The sequence below is a fragment of the Drosophila sechellia genome, chromosome 2L (genome assembly GCF_004382195.2).
Source record: "Drosophila sechellia strain sech25 chromosome 2L, ASM438219v1, whole genome shotgun sequence".
Classification (NCBI taxonomy): Eukaryota; Metazoa; Arthropoda; class Insecta; order Diptera; family Drosophilidae; genus Drosophila; species Drosophila sechellia.
Window position 1 is genome coordinate 10,566,467 of NC_045949.1, and position 18,031 is coordinate 10,584,497.

At 40.5% G+C, this 18,031-nt stretch overlaps 2 protein-coding genes across 3 annotated transcripts in view; one reads left to right on the forward strand and one right to left on the reverse strand.

The window, feature by feature from the left end:
* LOC6612063 (probable GPI-anchored adhesin-like protein PGA55) overlaps positions 1-15,953 on the reverse strand; it is a 28,914-nt gene extending 12,961 nt beyond the window's left edge. The window contains exons 1-2 of the mRNA XM_002036544.2: positions 15,526-15,953; positions 3,761-3,999 (exon numbers count right to left, since the gene is read on the reverse strand). Coding sequence (XP_002036580.2) covers positions 3,761-3,992 — 232 coding nt within the window. The 5' untranslated portion in view covers positions 3,993-3,999; positions 15,526-15,953. The remainder of the gene's footprint in view (positions 1-3,760; positions 4,000-15,525) is intronic.
* LOC6612064 (outer dense fiber protein 3-like protein 2) lies at positions 5,250-5,842 on the forward strand. Of its 2 annotated transcripts, none has more exons than XM_032718881.1 (2): positions 5,250-5,432; positions 5,481-5,842. In XM_032718881.1, exon 2 carries the CDS (start codon positions 5,512-5,514, stop codon positions 5,713-5,715), a length of 204 nt encoding a protein of 67 aa, XP_032574772.1. In that variant the 5' UTR covers positions 5,250-5,432; positions 5,481-5,511; the 3' UTR covers positions 5,716-5,842. The 2 variants fall into 2 exon arrangements, with proteins under 2 accessions (XP_032574772.1, XP_002036581.1); XM_002036545.2 differs by having other exon boundaries at positions 5,252-5,432; positions 5,492-5,842.
* Positions 15,954-18,031: the final 2,078 nt, after the last annotated feature.

Here is an 18,031-nt window from a genome sequence, read left to right on the forward strand (position 1 = left end):
GAGTTGTCTCCCGGGTCGGATCTTCTCTGCTCCTCCGTTCCCAGCCCTCGGATACGTGCCACCTTAACTGTGCATATAAAAATTCGCATATAAATCAGCGACACATGCACACACACACACACCTCATCTCCTCCTTTTCGCTTTGCCCAGTGCCATCTGTAAACATATCGTTATTTATCCATTTACCCCGTTCCACGTGACAGACGCCCTAGGAGCAGGGACACGGTGCGGGGCTTCACTGTAACAATATGTGGGCTTGGTCGACTGTTCGGGATGCAAGTTAATAGGGGAACATGATGTGGTTGCGGTACTCAGGCTTCTCCTCCGCCGGCGATAAACGAGGAGGTTGGTCCGGAGTCAATCAATTGCCAAGGAATTGTTTTAATTCAGGCGAGCATTTCGCTAGAGAAATGTTTTTGCACAAATAAACAAGGCTGCATGTGTTCTTGGTTGCTCAGTTCTGTAAACAACTTTACATAAATAACAATAAAATAGCTGAGTTTAAGGTTGTTGTGCATTTAAATTTAGTTAACTCGCCGAATGCTCCAATTTAATGCTTCATTCCGACTAAGCTATTCGACGAAATCTTTTATTCCGAAAAGTCTTTACGCCGAAAGTATTAACAAAGCACTTTTCTCCGTACTCCGTATGAATATAAATCCAGTTCCTTAGTTTTCCCCGTTTCCCGCTCAATGGTGCTCATTATCAACGCAGTCGAGGTAGAGTGGAAAATATGTATTTTTATATACACATGATGAGCTCGATTTTCTTTTCATTTTCATTTTCATTTTCGTAATAGCGCTCTGACAATTTTCATGTGAACTGGCGACGATTTTTCACCGTCACTTTGCGGTGAGCAGGAGGAGCAGGATGCAAGGACCTTCTGCTCGGCATTCGGGGATTTGGGGGGGAAACCGAACCATTCTCGACTGCAAGGATTTCCCAACACAACAAGAGCTGGGCAGGAACTTAAGCAGGAAACAGGAAAAGCAACGTATCCAGCTTCTCTTACTTTTCGCCAACCTCTTCTTTGTACGTGACATCTTTCTCTCGAGACGTCACTAGATTTATTGTATGCAAGTTATGTGTGTGTGGGTGTTAGTATCTGTATCTGTGTGTGCCTGCACGAGTGTGGGTGCTGTTTGCACTGTGTAGGTGTAAATATGCAAATCGGTTTTTTCGGCACGCTGACGACTTTTTCACAGCAACTGAAATGTGCTTAAAATTTGCAAAATTGTAGTTCATTTTTATATTCCATCGAATGGTGTCCCTTTTTTCACCTTGACAATTGTCCTGGGGCCAGGATTGCTGCACACAGAATACAAACAGGGTTATTTTCCCCCCACCGACTACGTTTGATTTGGCTTCACCAGATTTTCCGAAATGCATCCATTTCTCATCGCTCCTCCTGTCTTTTGTTTGCATTTCGGTTTGCTGTGCCTCTTGACAGCAGTTTGAGTGCCCTTTTCGCTTTGGTTTTTCAGTTTATTGTCGCAAATTGTTGCCAAGTTCGTAAAAAGGCAGTAAAAAGATTCAGGCATTTCTGTGACCGCTTATCCTTTGTACTCTTTTTTCTAGTGCATACTCCTGGCTTCAATCAACTAAGTAAACCAATGGGATTTTATGATTTTATTAAGCTTATTTTAGTTAATTCATATTTAATGCACCCTTTATCTATATGCCACACAATTTTCATTAAATAAAACAGCTTGAACTAAAGAAATGCGAAAGTGTATTTGAACAATAATAACTACCTTATCCTTTTTCTCAACCCTTTGGCCTCAGATAAATTCCGTTTATAACAATTTTAACCCTTGCTTTGGCACTTAATTGAAAATTAAAAAGGTGCACATAAAAAATTAAAATTAATTTCGTGCCGTTCGACCTTATTGTTAGGCCAAACGCTTCTCGGATTTACTGGCCTAACCCACACCTAATTCGCTGGATGAAGTGGGCAAATTCTGCGCTGGCCATTTAACTTTTAAGCAGGCCTGATTAAAAAAAATAGCATACTAGTCCACACCGCTTTTTTGTGGCCAAGCTCGCTAACTTTTTTCGCCAGCACAGCGCTGAACTTGAACATTTTCATTGGGGAACTGGGTCCCAGAAGTCCTGACAGGCCGGGCGTGTAAAATGGCCAACGAAAATTGCAGCTGCCAAGCAAACACATGCAAAAGCCGCATCCGCCACTTTCGCGAGTGCCAGTCCGGGGAACCCCAGGATCCGCACATCCACATATCCGCAACATCCGCTCTGCACGCCCTTCGTCCAGGGATGCCTCATTTGGCGGCTCGTTGTGGCAAAGAGCTCCAAAAAAACATTACAGCGCAAAATGGGTCGACTTTAGTATACCGAGCTTTTAGAATTTAGAAAAAAAGGTTGGGAACAATTGAAAACATTGCGTGTTAGTAACTAACTATTACTAAAGTCTCTGATTAGGTTTTTGTCATTTAAAAAACAGAAATTTAAAAAGAGTTCAACATGTTCCTTAAGATAAATTTGTCTAAAATTAAAAATTAATTACTACCAACTGTAGTTCCTGCATACCCTTACCCATTGCTGGGTATCCCCTGCAACAACGGACGAGTTAGCAAAAATGTTTAAACAGCTGGTAAAATACAAAGAACAAAAAGGGGCGTAGGTAAATTTATGTGGGCGGGGTGTGGACCTGTCGCAACACAAAATCTGACGCCTAAACGCAGCTTAGCGATTAAAGCGCTTTTCAAACTTGGCCCAAAGGGGGAATTTTAAGCGCCCAAAGCCGCCGGTTAGCATTTCGTTTCGTTTTCCCCACTTGCCACGTTCGCTCCATGTTTGTTTTTGGCTGGGAGAACAGTGGCCCAAAGGGAGCCAATGCCGGGGTAGTGTTAATTTCCCTCCAAACTATAGCGACAAGTTTATTTTGGCCCGTTGTTTGGCCCATCCACTGCATGCTTTGGGGCTACTGCGGCTGTGGATCGGAATTTCCCTGAGTGTGTGTTTTATTGGGGATAAATAGACAGACGATTGCTTAAAGTGTCTAAGTGAATGAATAGTTCTTCGGATGGAAAATTACATTCGAAATTGAGGATAATAAATACATATTTATTCCATATTTAATGCTGGCATTAGTTTATATGGTGCTATAGTGAACAGTAGCTATCTCTATACACGACTTCCGTTTCCTTTCACCACATTTCTCATTTCATTGACACTGAACAAGTCTTCTTATATTTCAAGTCATTCTGGCTGCCTTGCTCTCCGATCAATTTGTAATTTCCCCTTCTTTCGATGGAACAAAAACGAGCTGCATAGTTTCGAATATTTTCCTCTGGCAGTGGAGATGAAAAACTGCTCAACGAATGCGAAAGAAAAACCAAATGTAAAGCAAGTCACAGTCACAGCTTGCGACATTGCCAATGTTGTTGCTAAATTGTTAAATAAATCAAAATCCAAATCACAGGAACCAGACCCTCAAGCTAAACTGGCACGCCAAGTGCCAATTGAAGGGGAATCACCGGATGGTTTGGGTGGTTTTGGGTGGTTGTGGGTGGTTTGGGGTGGCTTGCCAGATGGGCGGTTGCAGTGGGAGGCGACTGTTATTGATGTGCTTTTAATTGAGGCTTGTGTGTCGTGTCTGCTGCATGTTGCTGTCAGCTTTCAGTGCCCCGATCCTCCGCAATTGGCATTTGGACACCCCACCCCTCTTGCACTTGCGTCGTCTGTCCAGCCATTTGGCTCATAACGAAATTTTATTAGTTTTTCAGTTTTCAACACTTACCGGCAGTCGACGTGTTGGCCATGCAAATGGTCAACATCAAAATGGCCAGGCTGATGGACCCACGGATTCCCAGCAGATTCCCCAAATCCGTTCGCCTTCGACGACCTCGTCGCTGTTGGTTATTATTGCATTTTTTCCTAGACATCTGCAGATCTGTACCGGAATCCTTTCGATGAAATTCGAGGCTGACTCTCAGCTGGAATGCCTCCGAATGCCACTCTGTTCTGTGCATTCTGCTCCTGCAAGGCCAGATGCAAAGCGAAATGGTTAATTAAATACTTAAAATTTGAATTATTAAGCTTGAATTTATCGACTAAATGCCATGCATTTCCAAAGTTTTATTGATTTTCCGTAATTTATGCAAAGTCTGCTGCAGCAGCCAAAAAGTTTCAGTATTAAAAAAATGTCAGACCAATTTGCCATAATTTTTTGGGAAAGTTTTTAAGGAAAAGGAAGAGAGTCAAGGCGACTGTTGCACATAGTATTAATTGAAAAAAAGTCAATTGGATAGTAAAATTTGACATCTGACCCCGAAAATAATATTAAAGAGGAAGCTCAACATAATTTATAACATATTTAAGCATCATAATATGGTAGAATCACATTTTTTTTTTGGATTTTTCTTCACTTTTAAATTGGATTTCTTCACTTTGAATTATGATTAAATCAACTTTGTTAAAACAGCACAAAGCACACATTAATTTAAACGATTCAAGCTTCAGCCAATCGAAACCAAAAAATTTGCATCCATCCACTTTTCGCATTCTTAACAACGTTTGACTAACACAATAAAGATGTTAAATATTTTATGATAAGTGATTTATATCGAACATGCCATGAATATTTCATGCCAACATAATTTGGTTAACGGTTAACATTTTTAGTGACAAGAGGTATGCGAAATGCCTAATTTGATAAAACGCTTTACTTTCAATCAGATTGGATCATTTGCCATTTGTCAGCCAAGAAATTAGCCGAAGAATTTGGCTTTATGTAAATTAACGAAGGGCGTACCCGCCAGATACATTTGCTACATCAGATAAATAAAATCTATTAGTGCGCAACTGAAACCTGTAAATCGAATTCCGGCGACGGGTAGAACAATGCAAAATGCTGTACAATTTGAGGCAAATTAAATATTAATTAGTGTGGCGTGTGCATAAAAGTTAATTAATGTTTTTTACGCCCTAGGTGTTAATAATTAATCAGCATGAGCTGTTGTTTTTTTTTTTCCCCCACTGGCGCCCCGTCTTTTATGTCTGGGCGTTGAAAATAGCTGTTGATTTACGGATAATTAAGCAGATTGTAAGTTATGCAAATAAATAAATATTTTATCAATCAAACGGGGTGTGTGAATCAATGTGGAAATGTAACAATCCATCAGATATACATCTAATAAGTTAGTTAAGCGATTATTTTTTGGTTGTTTAAAGTATACTTTTGCAATATATATGTGTATATATTTACTGATCACATATTCCGAGAGTTTAATGTATCGTTTGATTATTGGATTTACATGGATATTTTTCATTTCACAATTCGACTGTTCTCGGAACACATCTCTTTTTTGTTTCCCTAAAAATTTATTTGTCGTCCAAATCTAAGATATTTAAATTAGAATTGTTGAAATTAGGCTGCATTGAATAATTTGTGAACATGTCTAGGAATTATGGTAGGTTGAAATCCTGATATTCCGACGACAATGCGCACATCCTTTCAGTATTTTTTAAGGACCTGGACCTGGAGCCTACATGCTACCCAGCAGTTTTGGACAAAAAGGACCGCAATTCTCCTTCGGCCGCAGAATTGACCGCAAGAGAGATGAAAAACCTGGTCCGGGTCCTGCTGCTTATAAGGTGGATAAAGTGACTCGCTACGGAAACGCGGTGGGTCCACAGTTTTCCATGTATGTTAGGAACTCCAAGATGAAGCCACTTCCCATTCGACTCTCCTGAAGATTTGATCCTGATCCCGTATATAGTAATCAAGTTTCTAAAACAGTCGATTTTGTGATGTAAATAGCGGCGAAATATGTAATTGAATCCATAAATATTTATAGTAAGCCTTTGAACATATACTTTATATCCAATTCGCCCGCATTGCATTTCCAATTTGCTTCAATTAATGTCCAAGACATTGATGCACAATTTCCATTCAAATCGATGCCATGGCAACGGCGATTGCTAATCGCCCTTAACTCGGCAATTAATTCGACGACACATTCAATTCGAATGGAGATGGGTAATGGACAATAGATGCACCAAATGTAAATCGGCGGCGGGGGTGGAGAATCGGGAAATGGTAATAATGACAGTCTGTGGTGGCTGCTGGCATGAGGATTGATACACAATGCGGCGACAACCACTTGTTGGACCTGCTGGAAGAGCCTTTGGCCAGGACACTTCACTTCTCTTCACTTCAGGACGAGGGCTTAGATGAGGGCACTTCAGCTGTTGGTCGGCTTTGTGAAGGACAGAAGGACTGGTGGAACTGTAATGAAGCCGCCGGCCTAAGTAACTCACTTTGCAGTCCAGGCCAGTCGTCCACGGAGTGACTGAACCGCGCCAAAGGAGCAGCTTCTGGCATCTAAGCGAAAGCCTGTTATTTTCCTCGCTGCCTGTAATAATCACACAGTAAACAGGCAGCGGTCAGAAGAATGGCCTGGTTACACTGAGAAAAATGTCTATTTTTGGTTACATTAAATGTCATTAGCCTGACAATGTGGCTAAAAACCAATTACATGCTGAATTCATATTATTATGAATTTAGCTTTTCAACTTTATTTTACATTTAAATCGAATGTAGTTTGACACTCTAATAATCATATGCAACTACCCTTCTTTTCTCTCCCTGCACTGGACTTCGGCGTGGGAATGGCCAGCAGAAAGCCAAAGAAAGGAAAGGGCTTTGGACTAACTGAGTCCGCCAGAGAAGGAAGCCCCTAAGCTCCAGCTCCTCCTCCCATCTGGCCAGTTGTAATTGCAACGTCAACGTAAATGCATGGCACATGCAGCAGCTACTCAGGAATTTCACGGATGTGCGATGTGCGTGCATTTTGCAGATGCTCGAGCTGACCGCCGCTTGGACATCACGTATTCGCACAGACACACGGACGCACAGACAACGGACCGCATTTGATTGCATTTTCGCTGCTCCAGGACGCGGATGAGCCCGGGGCGAGTGGGGCGGTTGGAGTAGCTCGGGAACTCTGGGACTTGGGAACTGGACGCACTGCCCTCGACCCAAGATTTATCTCTGCGCGTTTATTTTAATGTTACGTTCTGGCATCTTTGCTCAATTTTGCCTGCTGCATACCCTTCACCAAAGGTATTCTACCTGGTAGCCAGAATTGGGAGTAAAATATATATATCTCCATTCCATATTCAATAAATATTCAAAAATGTATGATCTTAAAATTCCCTATTTAAAAATCAAAACAAAAACAAATATTTCAAGTGAAGTGACATTCATTTGTAACAAAAATTGACATAAAAGATGTCATGTTAGGTAAATTGTTTAAAGTCCAATTAAAATGTCAATATCCTTCAGTTGAATCTATTGATTGTCCAACCATCGTGCACAGCACTCTTTTCAAGTGCATCTAATCTTCGCCAGACGGACTTCTGGCTGGGATTTTGGTCTGCTTAAGCAGCCTCTTTCGATGCATTGCCCATTGGCTGGATGTCTTTGTGTTTATGGAGCCATGTCCGCAGGTTGCCATCTTCATCTGACCATCATCATCATCATCATCAACCGAATCACAAGAAGCGGGAGCAGGAGCAGAAGCTGATGCAGAAGCTGCATCCTCGATGGCGCGCCATTCCTGAACGTGGTACGTTGACCGCTCGGAATGTTGATTCATCTTCTTGGGCATAACTGCTGCCAGTTTGCACGGACTACTCTCTGTTTTATTTTCCTATTTTCACAACTCCACTTGCTCTTTTATGTCAATCAGCAGTTTGGCATCCAGCTCCTCGGCTGGCTGCTACGCGTTTATGGGCCATCATTGTGGCCATCGCGACGGTTGGAAAAATGGTTGCGTCTATTTTTAGTGGAGCACATGCGTCGCTTTCGCCTGCTCTATTCTATTCCTGACCAGGCGCACTCGTTCATACTCGTTCAGTATGTTAGATCCCCAGGCGGGTCTCTATTATCCCCATATTGCCATAATAAGCGAAGATTGCCCTTAAGTGGCTGGCGGGGATTGGGTGAGTACATTCTTCTTTATTTTTAGCACGATCTCGGCCTGTCTGGGCCTGTTACATGAATAATTGCCAGTTAGGCTTACAGGCCCACATGATCGCCGTGGATAATTGTAAATGGGCATAGAACTTAATTGCATGTAAATGTCAATAGGTGTGGGTACTGCAAATTCTGGCAAATTAAAGGCTTCCGAAATAGCAACTACATTGTAAACCAATACATTTCATTAGAACCAATTAAAGTAGGGAATTATTTAAAATTGGATTTAACAAAATGCATTGAATATCTATGAATTGAAAGAGTATCGCAGATATTTCTTGAATTCGCATTGTGCCAAAACTGTCCTTAAAAAAGTCTGATTATCCTGAGCTGATTCTTATTAAAGTTGTTCCCCAGAACCTTTTGATTCAGAACCTTAGGCTTCTGAGAATAAGATGTTATATTTTAATATTAATTTGGCAATTTGGAAACCCGTAAAAGGAAATCGTGCACGACTTGCCAGCCAGCCTTTGCTTAATATTCGTCTCACCGGAATCCATTCGGCTGACTGTCATTAGCAACTCGGGCAATCAGTGAAACACTTTTGGCCAAACAAAACGTATTCGTAACAAAATAATGTTAATTTGACAGCCCCCCGGCAATTGATTCCCAGCCAACTGACAAACGCACAGGGCGGCTGATTGAAGGGTCATTGGAGGGTTAAAGGAAGTCGGAGCACCGGACTACTGACCTCACACGCATTTCGATTTGTTTATGCCATTTCCGATTTTAATTGATATTACTGAATTGGGCTGTTGTGTGCTTGGTATAACCTCCCCTTGATAAACCATAATCGACCCTGTGTTCCACGCACGTGACTTGTTTAAGTGATAGCTTAAAATGTAATTTCGCCTGCCCATTTAATGTGCTTGCCAAAATTGGGAAAATTGCGAGTTAATCACAACAAATAAAACGATTAATATGAAATAATTTCATTTCGTTAGCTGACCCAGTTAACGTGCGGAATCATCGAGAACTTCCTGGTCGAAAGATTCATTTTCGCCATACTCGCTTTTATTCATCTTTTTTGCATTAACTTTAAACGATTACCTTAACTTTGCTCATCCGAAATGAGCCACATAAAGCTGCAGTAAGTAATCGTCGGTCAGCTTACGCTAAGCTATCGCATTAAAAGTTTTCAGGAATTTAAGACCATTTAATGTGAGTCAAAAAGTCAATAAACCCAAACGCTCGACTTCTTCCTGCTGCTCAGCGAAAAAATAAAACAAAAAAAAAATCCAAAAAAAAGCAAGACAATAAAACAAAAGTGGAACAACAAAAACCTGTCACGTTCGACAAAAGTGCATTCACATTTTAAAAGTCCAAGCGGGAGTGGGAACTTTGAATGTATCTTCGATGAAGCATCCACCCTTGTTTCGCCACCAGATTCAGATACATTTCTATCTTAAAGCCGCCGCATCCCGACAACTTTCGTCGTTGGCCCAAGACAAATTCGGCCAATTACTTCATTATTGAGGTTGAGGTTTTCTGGTTTTGGGTCTGGGTCTGGATTTTCTTGGCCACCTCCCATTTTTTGGGGTCCCTTCTCGGCTGTCTGGCTGCTGTCGTCTGTCATCAGGTGAAAGGCAAATAAAACGTCAATTTGTATCGCCAGTTGTGTCCTTTTCATATTATTCATATGCACATTACACATTCTGAATTTATTCATGCCGTAGGAGCAGCCTTTTTGTGTCAATAATCATTTACATGTTTATCTAATTTGGGCGGCTTTGCCCGTCGCCCTTTTATGGCCGCAGCTTCAACTTGAACTTGGGGTGAAATTGTGATTCGTGGGAATTCAATTATAGGCGCCGGCCAATGTGGGCCACGGCACAGATACACAGGTTTCAGCTTTCAGATACTTTCGCAGTGCGCTACTTTTTGGGTTCTGGACGCCGTTTCCTCTGAACTTGTTGCCAGGCCAAAAAAACGAGTTGATGGCCAAGCCGCACTGCAAGTTGTAAAGCGACCAATGACTAAAAAACACAAAAACATAAAAAACGCAAATACGAAACAAAATCAAGTGACTCAATGCCCAGGAAAAGAGCAACTCTGTTGCCGCCTGTCATCGACGGCAGAGCAAGTGTTATGGCAGCAATTATTGTGGTTTCCGTATGCGAATTTTCATTTTGACAGCCCAAAGGACGAGGCTCGCAGGATGTGTGCGAAATATCCTGAATAATTCTTGACGGGCAGGATGCACACAGTGCTTGTTGGAATCGATAAAGTTTGTTTCACAGCACGGAGGGCAGAAGGTGACATAGATAAAGCCATGGGGGATATTACAGGATACAGGGAATTTTTGAGGACATAACTTTAAAAAAATTTTATAAAACATTGAAGACTACATAAACAATTACTAAAATTGTAGAAGAAGCTATAAATGTTTAGCTAATAATATGTATAGTATTGCATTGCTTGAACTTCGAGTGCTTCTGATTTAGTACTGTTTTTCTTAGAGTTAAAATCTCAACTACGTGTCCTGCTGCCATGGAAATCGTGTTATATCATAGTTGACTTAGTAACATGCTGAAATGGCTAACTAATATTCAAACCAATGAGCTACAATTTCCGGAGCAACCTTTCTTCATTTATTTGGTTTGGACAATTTGACGCAACTACCCTTTAGCCGAAGACAATGACTACATTTTGGAGTGCGCCCTGTGTCAGCAGCGCCACGTTTCACTTCGTTCTTGACATTTTGTTTAAAATGTGTGCTCTGCATTTTGCGACTAGCCGCAACATCGCCAAGCGGGGAAGGGCGATGAGCTCCAAGTTGGCGAAGACGAAAGGCCAAGACGGCTGTCCAATTTGGCTTACTATACATGTGCCAGCCGAATCCGTGGGTCGTTCACTTCACTTGGCTCTTCAATTTTGGGGCGGGCTGTCTAAACGCCTTCAAATTTGCGCTGATTTGACACAAAGATGTGATGTAAAGTAGTCGCCGCCTCAAAATGCAAATTGTGCATGAATATTTACCCCTATTCCTGTCGTTAAAGGTTTTTGTTTACGCTTGTTTTGCTGTAACTACGATTTTGGCCACGGATAGGCGATAAGGTTGCGGGGATGGATGGCGGGGTTTTGGGTTTTGGGCCAGCTCGAAAGTTTTCCTGCTGCCTGTTATAAATTTCGTATCCATCAGATACTTACAACAGCTTTGTGGCACTTCGCCTACATGCGGATACTATGGGAACCAAAAGGGGAGCAAAGAACACCGAAAAATCAACAACTTGCAGTGCAGAGAATTCTACTTGCCCCAAGTTTCTGCAGGCGAAACTTTACGGCAAGTAATGATTGTCAAAAGAATTTCCTGGTACATTCGATACCATGCCGAAATGACTTTTAACTTACAGAATTATTTGAATAATTTGTTTATTATTGTTAAAAGTTAAGACATTGTGTGTCACTAGTGAGCTAGCCAACTAGTATTTCTCGAAATCAAGTCAAACCTGTCAGGAAATAGCGCAGTTCAACGTGAACCTTATCGCAAAGTATATTTTATGCATTCAGCCGACATTGATTAACCAAAATATCACGCCTTGGCGCTAATTGAACATTCAGCTTAATGGGAATTCATAAATCGCCCGAAAACCCTCATAAAGTCAAGACGAAACAAGTCGAAAGGTATTATTTGCGGCTCTATAGTGCAGGTGATTAATGCCGGCAATAAATAGTAATGCCGAGAAAAAACTCGAAACTAAATACGGATGAGTCAAAACGGATTGGTCTGGGGGGGAACTGGACAAACACAGGCCAGTTCGTCGGATCGATATTCAATATCATTTCAAAATGAGGCCGCCACATGCGAAATCATTTTTTACACACGCCTCGAAATTGTTGAGGGCACCTGGGCGAATTTCAATATTTGTTAATTTGTTAATTAATTAAAACTACACGTACGAAGGTTGATGGGCGATCCCCCCTCATATTGAATTATTTTTGTGGCATTTTCAATGCTGTCCAAATGGCGCCACACATTCGTGTAATTAGATGCGCATTTTTGGCAGAATTACTTCGCTCAACGAAATGATCTAAGCTGAAAAAATTTCCAAAAATAATATGTTTGCCCGCCTGACCGACCATCTTTTTCAATCGATAAAATGTTGATGTTTTGTTATGATCTTTTGCTCGAGCAAAAATATGGAAACAGGTTTCGCCCAAAAAAATATAAACAAAGCCCGGCTCAAGTCACTTGTGAAATTTTTTTATCGTTGAGAGGAGTTCATGTGGACGCCGTGCATTTGTGTATTCATGAATTTCAACCGAAACTGAATAAATCTCGCTTAAAGTCCCTTCTGCAGAATTTTTGCATCTGCTACGCTGTTGGTAGGTTTTCCCGCTCGACTCTCTTCGAAAATATTTTAAATGAGTCAGCTAAAAAACACATCAAGTTGCGACCGGAAATTGAAAGACGCTGGTTAAGTCATCTTGAGCAAACTTGGCAAAAACACTCACAGGTATTTGTACTGTGTTTACCTTGTCCGCGGAGCAATATGTTTTAAGATATAAACGACACGCGGTTTCAGGGTTCCATTGCAATCTTAAATGTAAACCAATGGACTTTTAATAAAGTAAGCAAACAGTGAAATAAATTTTATTTATCCAGTCACAGGCATATCGGTTGATTCTTGGTGTCGTTATCTATTTTTGTATCATTAAAAGTTTTTATATTTATATTTCATTTTTTTTTTTTTTTGTGCAAAAAACTGTCAATGGAAAAAACTCAATATTTGACATTTATTGAAATTGCAGTAAACTCATTCGAATGTTCAGCTGAATCGGGCAAACTGTGGGTATTTTTCAAAGCCAATTGTGAAAAAATGAAATATGAATTCGTTTCCTGGTAACGAGTGTGCAACAAATTAATTGATTTAATATAGAGTCAGCGAATAAAAATTAAACACTCGAGTGTAAAACCATTTCTGCCTTATTTATTCACGAGGCTTAAATGCTTATGGCAATTTAATGTTTTCACTTTTTATGAAGTGCGTGGCAATTAAATGAAAATTGTATGTGGGGGTAGTAACACCGACTTGGTTAATCTGCTGCATTTTTGCCGGTTTTTTCTGTTTTATTTAAAAAAATTTTTTTTTTTTGTATTCGTGGATCCACGGGCTTTGAGCCACTGAAAGACTTTGTACGTAAGAGGTTTAAGTTTTTGAAAAATGTTCATTATTATTTAGCCATGCAAGCCATGTATCTACTATGCCACGCAATGTGTGCAAAAAAAATCAAAAAAAAAAAAAAATGGGAAGACAAACGAAGGCAATTCAAATTCAACACATTTTGCGTTTCATTCATAAAAAATTCACAAATATTTTTTGGCTATATATCGAAGATATGCGCGCTTTTGGTTTTATTGTCTGTCTGCACTACTTTAAATGGGTCCACGTGCCGAATTCGTGGGCGCCCGAGGGCGGTGGGCGGGGCTCGAGTGCCCCCCTTCGGCCAAATTGGTAATGAGCATTGTTAAAATGCGCTAAGTGATTTTTTGCACTTTGCGACTTCTTCGTCTTGGCCGTTTTGCAAGCCATTTGTGCACCGTGTTTGGTTTGTTTGGCATGGCTGCCTTTTAGTATTTGCCTATGAATGAAGTGGCTATATCTAAAGTGGCAACAGCTATGTGCTAGCCATATATATTTTCATTCATTGCTCGAACTTCTTTGTGGCGCGGCGGCTTCACTTTGGCAGGAAGTCCCAGTTTATTTAATAAATGCATATACTGAATATGTTTATTAGGCACATATGTAGAAACTATGCCTAAAGCATAAAAATTATACCCTTTTCGCACTTGCCACTCTAAAATTCTGCACTTAACTCATCTTGGTACATATGTACTGTTGACAACCTGGCTAGCGGCCTTTGCGCACGTGAAAGATATGTATTGTGGGTTAAAAATAAAATAATACATCGTCGAACTATCATCAGCACGCGATTTCGTCAGAGCATATGGCTTAATCTCACGTAACAGAAATTATTCTATAATAATTCTCAACGCTCTACGCGGTCGGACAAAAGATTTCGCATGCATTTAGTTGAATGATTTATACACATTCGTATATACGAAACTTCGGGCACTCACAATTCATCTGAAATGGCCATCCTTAACCTTGAACCTTGAAGTTAATAATTTAAATCAACTAATTGCGGCCATAATAGGCGAATTTACTTTGGGCCGCCTGACCAACCGACCACCCATCGACAACAAGCTGCGAAAAATTCTATAATCGGCAAGAAGCAACGCTTAATTTGCACTGAATCCCCAGAAGTCGCGCTGAATGAATGTGCCAAAAATTGAGGAACAAGATTTCAATACAATACCGTCTGAATTAACACGCTATAGAAGCTGTCAGCTAAGCAAAAAAAAACCCAAAAAATAGTAAAAGGAGAAAAAAGCCGCAAGAAAAGTTCACAAGCCACGGCTAAAAGGCAGACACGCGTGTCTTGCCATTTGTTTATTGTTGATTTACTCGCTTTATTTTTGTGGTAGTTATTAGCTGGTAGTTGGTAGTTGGTAGCTGAATAGCCCAGCGACAATGCCATTAAGCTTAATGTTTATTATCTAGGCAGCAAGCCTACATGAAACTGGGGGGATAAAAAAACACACAGTGACGAGTAGCAATGAACCTTGTAAGGTCTGGGCTGCTGTCAAATGGCTTTATTTCATCTGCCACACACACATCAGTTGCAGCAGCAAGTAGCTCATAAATTTTGAATACATTTCAAACACCTGTAATCGTAAAAATCAGCACTTAGTCACCGCCGCCGCCAAACAAAAGTACACAGAAATAAAGAGCAATGCCTAACCATAATGGCACATAGTTCAAAAGCGTTTGTTTGGCATCAGCGGTATTGAACACAGGTAAGTGAACTATGTAGGTGGGTAATACATAAATTCGAATCAAAACAATCGCATAGACACATCATCCTTCACTTACTGCGAATTTAGCAAGTGATTTGTTCGAACAGCTTCGCAGATTTCTCGGGAAATGTGGATAAACATATTTCAAGTATTTCTTTGAAATGTGATCTGCTAAATAGCTAAAGCCACTGAATAAATCTTATTTTCAACCAATTTTTCAACAGTTCCAGGGAATTTTCTAACATTTATGGATACGGTGATTTCTTAAGGTTTTTTGTCTCAGTTTTTAGTTTGCCTGCTAGCTTTCTTTATTTATAGAATTTACCTTTAGTTTTTGCAAGAATTTATACTATATCTTTCTTGTAGCACTGCAATTGGCTATATTTCCTTGGCTATGGCAGCTAAACTGAATATTTACGGCGCGTAAATATTTTTTGGCGCATTTTCCCCCGCCTCGCTGGCCAGAAAATCACCAAGCGAACGAATTTCTTGTTCAATAATTTCACTCTTGGCAACCAACCGACTGACTATCAACAACCTTTATTATTATTTTTGTTGCCAATGCAATATTGTTACTACAAGTGTCCCCTGGCTTGTTGTACAAACTTAGCCACATACATACATGTATGTTACATATCGACTTGCACATGCAGACACTTACGTTTGTGGCCGAAATGAATAATTCGCGCTTTTTCGATTTGAGGCGCCCGATGGATGGGCTTAAAGAAATATTTTCTGATTAGCGTCGAGCTGGTGGTGTTGCTATTGCTGCTGCTTTTTAGACGGTTTTTGCCTCGCTTTTGGCCTTACCCACGTTTCTTGCCGTTTTCTTTTGCGTTTTTTTACTTCTTTCGTTTTTTTTTCTCTGAATATATATTTTACATATATGTTATGTTTTAGTGCTTTTCCAATTTCTTATTCACTTCATGTCTGCGCGCCCGCACACAGTTGCACACTTCAGCGACGCAACGGGGTTTCACCATAGGCAGTACGCACTGTAAGTTATGGGAGCTTTCTGCCGCCTTTGGACGATTTTCGATTTTCAACCGCGACGTCAACGTTGAGCGCTCGAAATCTCGTTACTAACTAAAATAAACGAAGCGCGGCCCGACAAAAAAATCGACATCAGAGTGGCGATGGTTGCCTTTTGTTGTTGCAGCCGTCGGCGGTAACCAAGCTCGCTCGCACACCTGCCCCTTCCCTCCCCTCACCACACCAGCCCGCCACGCCCACTTATGCACGCCCCGGCTTCGAACGGCGGCAAGTTCAAGTCGCAATGTTAGGCTTGAACGGAGTTGGCGGATCAGCTAGTTTCTAGACAACTTTTGTTTATAAACAAAATATTCTAAGTAGCCTTAAAAAATTGTAATAATATTATTTATATTTTTTAAACAAAAGTATTTATTTCTCATTGGACGGCCTATCAAAATTCCCTAAACTATTTCCGATTCATACAATTTTACATTCTTGCGAACAAGTTTACTATAAGTTAGTAAGCTTTAGCTCGTTTAGCTAGTTTATAGCTATTTTATTTGAGTGTAATTTCTCTGATCTCGAGCCGTCTGAGTCTGCGCTGATTTAAGTTCGAAACGAACTTCGGGATCGAAGACAAAACTTGCGAGCCGGCAAAAGTGAACTTGCATGTTGCTGGGCTTTTCGCAACATGTTGCTTCCGCTGGGAATTTCTTAGTGCCAATATACAAATTTTAATTGAAATGACTAACGAAAAATATTGTTTACCTCAATTCTACAACCTTGATTGTTCTTATTTGGGTAACCGAAATCAGTAAAATAATGCCTGTTCGTTAGCGAATTCAGAAACAGGCCTTCACCTGAGGCATTCTTCGACCAAGCTGAGTCGTCCTGTGATTACCAAAAATTCCAATTTGCTCGCTGAGCTCGACTTTGCACCTTTATGCACTCAGCAGACAGTAAATTTCGAGTGAATCCCAAACGTCTTCTTGTTGCCAGCGGCTAACGAAGCTGCCCCATGACGTCTAATATTTCCCGAACTCGTTTGCTTACTCACACACGAAATTATGCCAGGAATGTTGCTGGTGGGACCCGGGGCATCTGAACGGTGGTTGTTGTTGAAAGTCGGCTGATTAATTCCAAATCGAGAGTGTATCCATGAACTGGAGTATCTTCGTAGCGAGCCGAAAGCCGGTTAATAGCCAAAATGTTGGTCACTTGGCAAGTGAGACGCGTGCCATGCGCAGAACTGCATTCCATTTGTTAATCTGGGCTTAGCCCGCACAATTAAGCCAAGTCCCTTTGCCACATTGGCTGACTCATTGTTCGGGCTAAAGAAGATCAGGTGATTTCATTTGCAGGTCGAAAAAAACCCAATAAGCCATTGACATCAGTTTACGATTACCATTTCTGCAGAGTTTTACAATCGCAGTTCGGTTGGTAAAAGCGAACTTTACTGATTTTACGGCGCGGTCAGCATGTCCACTTACCTTGCGAGTCATTCGAACTGATTTCGGTCGAAACTGCAGCATTTTACTTTTTAGCCACGCGACTTTATCAATTTCCACCGAATTGGCATAAGTTAAGTCGGGCGACGATATTGCAACCAAGCAAAAGGTCAATGAAATGGGGAAATCGTCTTTAACATATCTTGTATTGCAACAAAGTAGACACAATATAATGTAATATATTAATTATTGTCAATTTATACGATAAACTGATGATTGGGTTGTTTCAATAGGCATAAGGAAAAGCCTCTACTTTTGGCCAAAAATGTCCATTAAACCTTTCCATTTCCTAAGCAATATCTATCAGTTTCCTGTGTTTCTGCCATTGACATATGTCTAAACCTGAAATATGAGAGGAGGCTGAGTTGATTGAAAGATTATACGCGTGCTTTATCTTAATAAAAAAAACGGGGAAAATGTCAATCAAAAGTCAAACCGCGACTACTCACTGCAGTAGAAATTTCCGATAAAAAAGAAACAAAAAATCGCAAAAAATTCTAAATGAAACAAGTAAAAACATATCGTTGGTGTGGCTCGAATACAAAAATACCAATTATTCGAAAATCACTTTTCTATTGTTTATATACCATGAATCGTTATATTTCTATCGAGAATGGAGAATGAAAAAATCAAATATTCTTTATCAATGGATTAATTTTTTCAGCTATATGAATAGGATAAGTCAAG